Here is a 9,737-nt window from a genome sequence, read left to right on the forward strand (position 1 = left end):
AGTATATACATACAAATACACATTCAGCATATACATACAAATACACATTCAGCATATACGTACAAATACACATTCAGTATATACATACAAATACACATTCAGTATATACGTACAAATACACATTCAGTATATACATACAAATACACTGTATATACATACAAAATACACACTCAGTATATAAAATACACTGTATATACATACAAATACACATTCAGTATATACATACAAATACACTGTATATACATACAAATACACTGTATATACATACTGCACATACACAGAAATACACTATATACACTTTACATATATACATACATACATACATACATACATACATTAGATGAGATGAGATGAGATGAGATGAGATGAGATGAGATTAGATGAGATTAGATTAAAATGTATTGTCATCATACAGCACAAGTACAGTACAACAAAAATAAGTTTGTCATCCAACCAGAGTGCAAATGTAACAGTAAAGTGTAATAGTAATATACAATGTACAGGAGATTAAACTAGGTATACCATATACAAATTAGTACTGTCTAGTGTAGTGCTATTCAGATGTACAGAGTTTTATTGTGATACATACACATTAGAATCTGCATGGTGCGCAATATTAAGAAGTTCACAGATACTCCACCAGGGGGAGCTCCACTGTCCCCATAAGGTTCAGAACCAACATAGGTGAAAAATCCTTTTTATACTCTGCCGCAGTTCAGTGGAATGCCCTGCCATCAGCACTCAAATCAATAGACAATAGACAAGTATTTAAAAAATTCTCTTAAGAAATGGTTTTATTCTGAATGGTCTTAGACCAACCTTTTACAGGTACCCCCCTCATTAGGTTATCTTTGTGTTATTTTATGGTTATATATAGTGTTATCTTACTGTATTCATGTGTGATGGTAATGTAATGTTTTTATGTTCCATGTTTTATTTTGCACACAGGCCTGCCCTACATTCACACACATGTTCATGCACTGACCTCTGCAGTTTATGGGACCACAATGGAAACAAGCTCTGGAGCTGTTTTGTGCCTGACCTATTGACAGTCGTGTAATTGTATGCTTCTGTATGCTCTTTTAAATTCTGCTCAATAAAAATCAATCAATCAATCAATACAGGTATAAAGACACTGTGGTAGTAAGTCATACTGGCCAGCAGCGTAACTAGTAAGAGTAGGTAAGGGATATGTACAGATATAGATATAGGGTACACACACACACACACACACACACACACACACACACACACACACACACACACACACACACACACACACACACACACACACACACACACACACACACACATTTGAATACTTTATTTGGTTCCACAAATTATATTACATAAACAGGGAATCAAATATATCGGGGCCAAGCAGCACTGAACACTGAAGGGTACACATGCACCTCCTTCTCCATGCGGCTAAGCTGCCAATAATAGCGGAGACAGAGCAATATTTGGCAATTTGTTTGGCTTTTCTCTTAGCCATTGTAGCAATTCTCAGACCGGTAATGGCGCATTTATATACATATACACAGGGCCGCCTGGGAGAAATGCGAGGCCCTGTGCGAGATTTAAACGCGAGCCCCCCCCCCCCCCCCCCCAAAAAAAATATATATATATATTTTTTTTTTCATACAGTCAACATATTCTTAAATAATAGCGCTGCCCGAGGCTGGGCATGATACAGTCAACATATAGCAAGAGAGAGCGAGAGAGAGCTCCCGTTCTACAGTCAATATACAGTGTACAGAGAGAGAGAGAGAGAGAGAGACACATTGGAAAGAAATTGAAATGCTATTTGGCCCTAAACAGAGAGTACACAGTGGCAGAATACCTGAGCACTGTGACTGAAGATCCTTGACTAGGTACAGACTCAGCGAGCACAGCCTAGCCATCGAGAAAGGCCGCCATAGGCAGACTGTGTGTGTTAGAAAGAGAGAGAGAGAGAGCATGTGTGTTTGTCGTGTGTGTGTGTTAGAGAGAGAGCATGTATGAGAGAGATAAGCAAAGATGACCCCCTAAAGGATATTCAACTTTTAATGAAAGAACAAAACAGAAGGAAAAGATAACTTCACAAAGGCAACATGAATATACATAGATCCAAAAGGACAAAGATCAACACTTAAATCCAAAGAGAAGAGGGTCTATACCAGAGAAAACAAAGCAGCAAGGAGCCAATGGCCGACATCAGCTAAATAGGCTAGCCAGGTAGGCTACTGACACCAGGCCACACACAGCTTTGGCCAACGGCCCAACGCTACCCAAGCTACACAAACGACCAAGACAATTCACACACACAGCACATGTCGTATCTCCAAATGTTGTGAAGTAACATATGTTTTGCCTGGAAAAAAACATCGTTATTAACAAAACATTCGGGAGGGGAAGGAAGGAAGAGTGGGGTAATGTCATGACATTTTCATTCATCTTACCTGCACCAAGGAACGCAGGGCGAAAGGCCGCAACACAGGTCTCCACGTTGACGAAAGGCCTCTCGCTGGCGGCACAAAAAGAAGCTATGGCCGGAGCCTTGTCATGGTGCAGGCCCGACTACATCTTCTGTCAAAGATGATGTCGTAGTCAGAGTGCCAGAACCCCCTGCTATTCTCACGGCTAATGTCAATGGTCGTAGCACAAGCTAACAGCTAACTCTAGGCTAACTGATAGCATCAAACTAACGTTCCCAGCCGAGCGCAGCCGGCAGCTAACGTCGTAGCTAAACAGCTAACTGGCTAACAGTTAGCTCAACCCGGCTATCGCTAACCATTAGCTAACGCAGAAGCAAGCTATGCGGCTACCACTGAAAAACTGTACAATGTGAGAAAAGCAATACAGGTGCTGACACCAGGCCACACACCGTTAGCTACTAGTACTACAACAGCTAGTCGGCCAGTTTGGCTCCAGAGAGAGAGAGAGAGAGAGAGAGATATCCACGGCGGGAATAGAATAGAGTTAATAGAATAGGTTAAAAACTCACCAAACGTCCAAGAGGATGGAGACAACCGCGTGGAGTTGACGAAGTTCATCTGCCAAACGACCATCCTCTTCATCTTGGCTGCATGCGCTGTCTCTAGGTTAGCTAACGATAGTTAGCCTTTAGCTAAGCTAGCTACTAGCCGACATCATCATGGCTATATCCCGACTGCACCATGACAAGGCGTCGGCCATAGCTTCTTTTTGTCCCGCCAGCGAGAGGCCTTTCGTCAACGTTCCTTGGTGACCGACCGACTGATAATGACCGACCTCTTCGTCTTGGCTGGCATGCTTGGCTGGCATAACTAAGCATAACCTCCAAAGCTGCACGCGCAAAATAGTCAAACGCAGCTGACGCACGCCGGCGTACACATGATGTAACCACTCCCTTTGTTGAAACCAATAGTATGTCTGCTGCAGAGCCCCAGAGCTCCAATAGTGAGTATGTCTGCTGCAGAGCCGCAGACCCAGGAACAAGTCAGACACATTCTACAAACGTGTCTAATGTGAAATATATAAGCATATAAGCAAAACTAGATTTTAGGTCTGTGATGAAAAAGGGCCTCGCGGGAAGGGGGGCCTTGCAAATAAAAAAAAAAAAAATAAAATAAATAAATAATATTTTTTTTTTTTTTTTTTTTTTTTTTTTTTTTGTGCGAGGCCCCCCTTCCCGCGAGGCCCTGTGCGACCGCACTGCTCGCACACCCCCTGAGGCGGCCCTGCATATACATATAAGTACACTATATCTACACCTGTACCCCAAGGCCCACACGCACACACATACACACATGTGCACACACAAATACACACACACACACACACACACACACACACACACACACACACAAATGTATAGATGTAGCAGTACTGTCTATCTGTATGTCATGTATGTCATATATGTTATGATTAATTTAAAATGGGGGACCCTGATGTAAACAAGACGAAAGTCTTTCTCTGGTCTGCATCCCCTTAACAATTGTGTGTATTGAGCCGTACTGTATTGTACCCATTCTGCAATCTGTTAATAGAATTTTCAATCAATCAATCAAACACACACAAACACACACACACACCAAGGTTTTAACCATGTCGGTAGAGAGGGGGGGGGGGGGGGGGGGGGGGGGGGCAGCCCGCATAGGATGGGGCAAATCCACAGTGTACTGTAGCAACAGACCACAGGGCAACTTTGAGAGGGCACCCCAAACCCCCCCCCCCCCCCCCTCCCTCTTGAACTTTCACCTAGTCCACCGGCCAGACAGGAGCTGTGGGTCATATGACCTGGAGCCTAGTGAAGCAAGAGCTCATGGGAACCAACAGAAGAAGAAGTATTATGTAGGAGGATAGACATATAGAATCCCAATGTCACTGTTTATTTACCCCAATGTCACTGTTTTCCCTCAACATTCACAACAATGTAGAGAGAAAGACAAAACCTTTGGTTATGATGAGAAGTTTGTTCCAAGTATCCAATGACTCAACAAATACTTGATTAATAGCAAATAATAAACCATTTAAAAGTTCTAATGTAATTTAATTGAAAATGAACGGATCGCCACCCCAAAACAAACACTGCTGTGATGAATAGATGCCTGATGGATGCTGGTGTGTTTGTGATGACAGAGAGATCAACACGAGACTGACGGAAGAACAGGCCCGGAAGGGATTGGACCGCGCTCTAAAACTAGAGCAGGACTTCCTAGAGTGCTTCTCAGGTAACACCAGGATTTGTATACATTTTGTGTATATTTGTTTATGGATATGTGTATAGGGTCTGTTGGATATATACCTAGTTATTAAACTAAGGGGAGAGATGTATTATAATGTAGTGATTTGGTCCATAGCAGACTGATAATGTGGTGATTTGGTCCATAGCAGACTGATAATGTAGTGATTTGGTCCATAGCAGACTGATAATGTGGTGATTTGGTCCATAGCAGACTGATAATGTAGCAGACTGATAATGTAGTGATTTGGTCCATAGCAGACTGATAATGTAGTGATTTGGTCCATAGCAGACTGATAATGTAGTGATTTGGTCCATGGCAGACTGATGATGTTGTGATTTGGTCCATAGCAGACTGATAATGTAGTGATTTGGTCCATAGCAGACTGATAATGTAGTGATTTGGTCCATAGCAGATGCTTCTGATAGTGTTGTGATTTGGTCCATAGCAGACACTTCTGATAACATCGTCTTCCATCTGCATGCTCTTTCTCTTCCCACTGCTCTGTCTCGTCCTCTCATTTCCATCTCCGTCCCCCCCCTCTCTCCCTGCTCCAGCCGTGGTTGAAGGGGACAGTTTCGAGGAGGTCTACCACAAAGTAAAGACAGTCATCGAGGAGCAGTCGGGGCCTTACATCTGGATCCCCTCTAGGGAGAGGCTCTGAAGCCCCCCCCCCCCCCGCCCGCCCACCACCACACGCCCCCTCTCCCACACCCCCTACCCCCACTCCCCCCACAGCAGTGAGACAGTCTGCCTGTCTGTCTGTTCTCCGAGGGAAGACACCCGCCCACGACTAACAGGAACAGGATGAGGAATGAACACTTGAGCGAGAGAGAGAGAGAGAGAGGGACACACACACACACACACACACACACACACACACACACACACACACACACACACACACACACACACACACACACACACACACACACACACACACACACACAAACAACACAAGAGAGACAAGAGATGACTATTAGAAACAGCGGGAGGACCGAAACGCAGCAGTGGACAGACGCGGACCGAGAGACGAGACAAGAGACGAGACGGAGAGGACGACGGAAAGACGTCTAAAAGACAGAATGGAGCAGTTTCACTTTGACTAGCGGGGCAAGGGAGAGAGAGAGAGAGAGAGGGAGTGAGTGAGCCCAATAGGGTAAGCACAGAGTATTAAGACCGCCCCCCCCCCCCCCCCCCCCCCCGTCCCCGTCCCCCCGTCCCCCCCGCCCTCCTCATCTCTCTCAAATCTTACAAGCTGCTGTCGACGAAAAAACTCATGTTCTCAGAGGTCAAGACCTCCCTGCTTTTTATAGCTTCTGCTTCGACGTACACACAGGGGACTCGAACCCCGGGGGTCTCTCCCGCCTGCATAGCCAAGCATCGTACCGGGCGGACAGCGACCCACGAGCTCTCTTGGCCACGGGCAGGAGGTGTTGGGTTTACGTGGCTTTTAGAGAGGCAGGTCTACTATATTCACCTCCCTTCTGACCTCCCTCACCCCACACACACACACACACACACACACACACACACACACACACACACACACACACACACACACACACACGGAGAACCCTGTTTGGGGTCACGTCACTATTGTAACATGCCACGTGGATATTTTTTTTTTTGCACCCAGGGAATGTCTGAGGGACAACACCCCCCACCCCAAGCCGACACCTGGCCGCCCTCTGTCCACTAGGCTCCAGGCAGGGCTGCCCTCTGACCACACTCGCTTTCTTTCTCTCCACCTGCTGCCGTACGCTCGTCCTCTGGCCGCCAACACCGGCGGAGGTGGAGAAAGATTGGGGGAACGAGAGACTGTCCCGGTTCCCTTCTTCTGACAGAGAGACGACTGGTGTTTTAACGAGACTGTCCCGGTTCCCTTCTTCTGACAGAGAGATAGAGGACTGGTGTTTTAACAAGACTGTCCCGGTTCCCTTCTTCTGACAGAGAGAGGACTGGTGTTTTAACGAGACTGTCCCGGTTCCCTTCTTCTGACAGAGAGAGAGAGAGGACTGGTGTTTTAACGAGACTGTCCTGGTTCCCTTCTTCTGACAGAGAGAGAGAGAGGACTGGTGTTTTAATTTTTTTCTTGTGCAAAATCTCCATTGAGTCTCAACGTCCTAAAGACTGGAGTGTTTGGCTCAATCGACCCCCAGTCGTTACGGATATCGCAGAAAGGAATTATTTAACGGCATCTCTCAAATAATTACAAAAACAACAGGCAAACAAAATAAACTAAAACAAAAAACGCATATGCTGAATTTGTGCATGCATACACCAAGACAATGGAGAGGGGAGAGGAAGAGGAAAAACTGAAGAAAGATGAACAGCTAGGAGGCTGCTCTCTGTTCCCCCTAGAGGAGACAGAAGGATGAACAGCTAGGAGGCTGCTCTCTGTTCCCCCTAGAGGAGACAGAAGGATGAACAGCTAGGAGGCTGCTCTCTGTTCCCCCTAGAGGAGACAGAAGGATGAACAGCCAGGAGGCTGCTCTCTGTTCCCCCTAGAGGAGACAGAAGGATGAACAGCTAGGAGGCTGCTCTCTGTTCCCCCTAGAAGAGACAGAAGGATGAACAGCCAGGAGGCTGCTCTCTGTTCCCCCTAGAGGAGACAGAAGGATGAACAGCCAGGAGGCTGCTCTCTGTTCCACCTTCTCTGTGTTAGTGGGGACGTTTTTTTTTTAGCATGGCTCATAAGGGGAGACGATAAGAGAAGAGAAAGAGAGAGAGAAACTGTCTTTATACTGCTCCAGTGTGTGTGTGTGTGTGTGTGTGTGTGTGTGTGTGTGTGTGTGTGTGTGTGTGTGTGTGTGTGTGTGTGTGTGTGTGTGTGTGTGTATAGACAATAGAAGCCCTGACACATAGCCTTCTCTGGGTCTGTTCTTGACTGCGCGAATGCACACATACACACACACACACACAGAGAGAGACACACAAACAGTACAAGAAATGTGTCTATCTTAATATGCGATTTTTGATCTTGAGTCCTAAAAAGAGAGCGAGAGGACAGCCTTGTGTTGTTCCTTGTTTATAATTCAGCCTAATGTCAAGTGGCAGTGTGGATATCGTGAGATAAGGGTGATTACTACCTTACTTGTTTGAAGTGTGGATATCGTAAGATAAGGGTGATTACTACCTCACTTGTTTGAAGTGTTTGAAGAAAAGTATTTTTTTTTTTTAGAGAAAGGATTGTGAGACTTCACTTTTTGCACACGAAAGACTGAACTATACAAGATTAAATCACTTAAAATGAACTTTTCTTTAGCATGTGAGCACACACACACACACAAACACACACACACAACTGTGATTTCAGGCTGGGTGTTCTTTCTTGGTGCAGACGAGCTGTTTAGCTTCATCGCTACTCCCCCCCTTCGCCGATCAATGGCCGTGGGATTTTATGGAGTAATTGAATAAACCATTTAATAATGTGGTGGGAACTCAATTTAAAGCTGCACTGTGTAACCTTCTCATGAATAAGTGAGCTAAACCACAAAGGTTGGGTTGAACAAGAGAAAACATGCAATGCCTGAAACCCGGTGGAATCCTCCACACCAGCTCTTCCGTTCTGGCACGTCCAGTGCCGCCAAAGCCATTAAAAGCCTACAGTCTCATTTCTAGAGCATGACATGACACACATGTGAAACAGAGCTAGTTACCTTCCTAGAAGAAATGCCTTTCTTGTCGTTTCTTGCCATTTTCGTCTACCTTCCATGTTTGAACACGGTGCAGTTACCACTCACGGCCACCGGGGGGGGGCAATCTTCCATAGTGCAGCTTTAAAATGACGCCAGAGAGAATAACTCATTCTGCATGACAACAAATAAATACATACAAATTAAGAATGACCAAATCAATGGACTAATTAACTGAGAGGGGAAGCCTTGTCGGGGTCTGGGTATACTTGCTTTTAAATAGACGTTCACGTTCCCTGTCGAAAGCTCCCAATACACAATGTCCAAACACGTCCGTGCCCTGAGAGCGAGGGAACGAGGAGGTTTCCAGCACATAGCTACCAACTTCTTCGCTGCTGTCGCTCACAACGCAGCCGCTTGTCTACTGGTACCCACGGTTAACCCTTTCACTGCCACACTATGTTAACCCTTTACTATCACACTACCGATGGTTAACCGTCGGTAGTGTGATAGTAAAGGGTTAACCTTCTGTAGTGTGGCAGTGAAAGGGTTAACCTGCTGCTGTGTGGCAGTGAAAGGGTTAACCTTCTGTGTATTGTCGCAGTGAAAGGGTTAACCGTTCGGTAGTGCAGCAGTGAAAGGGTTAAAAGCACGGATACCCAGACGCTGTCAACACAGCCTGTTCTCTCTCACACACACATACACACTATATTCAATTTCCATGGTGTGTGTGTGTACGTGTGTGAGGATGTCTGTGTACGAGTGTGTGTGTGGAGGAACACTGCCCTGCAGAAGCTAACCCCAGTAACTACATAAAAAATACATTTTAGTTATAAGTGAAATTTAACTTCTCAATTTCGTTTTATCTTGTGACAAAGGTTCAGAGTTCAATCTTGCTCTGTTTTAGAGAAAAGAGTATAAAGAAGTGCAGTAACTACAAAATCACTGGATAGTCAAAGAACTTTAGAGACATTTTTGTTCAGTTTCATTGTTTGCATAGTTACTGTGGTTAGCTTCTGCAGGGCAGTGTAGTTACTGTGGTTAGCTTCTCCAGGGCAGTGTAGTTACTGTGGTTAGCTTCTCCAGGGCAGTGTAGTTACTGTGGTTAGCTTCTCCAGGGCAGTGTAGTTACTGTGGTTAGCTTCTGTAGGGCAGTATAGTTACTGTGGTTAGCTTCTGTAGGGCAGTATAGTTACTGTGGTTAGCTTCTCCAGGGCAGTGTAGTTACTGTGGTTAGCTTCTCCAGGGCAGTGTAGTTACTGTGGTTAGCTTCTGCATGGCAGTATAGTCACTGCAGTTAGCTTCAACAGGGCAGTATAGTCACTGTGGTTAGCTTCTGCAGGGCAGTATAGTTACTGCGGTTAGCTTCTGCAGGGCAGTATAGTTACTGCGG

General features: G+C 45.4%; 1 protein-coding gene across 1 annotated transcript in view; it reads left to right on the top strand.

Annotated features, from left to right (window-relative positions):
• The window catches only part of LOC311232885 (disks large homolog 4-like), a gene marked incomplete at both ends in the record, with an annotated part of 412,013 nt that extends 406,643 nt beyond the window's left edge, over positions 1-5,370 (top strand). Inside the window, 2 exon segments of the mRNA XM_084319719.1 lie at positions 4,603-4,694; positions 5,264-5,370. Coding sequence (XP_084175845.1) covers positions 4,603-4,694; positions 5,264-5,370 — 199 coding nt within the window.
• Positions 5,371-9,737: the final 4,367 nt, after the last annotated feature.

This window comes from Notolepis coatsorum, assembly GCF_963971535.1.
Source record: "Notolepis coatsorum genome assembly, chromosome: 8".
NCBI classification, from domain to species: domain Eukaryota; kingdom Metazoa; phylum Chordata; class Actinopteri; order Aulopiformes; family Paralepididae; genus Notolepis; species Notolepis coatsorum.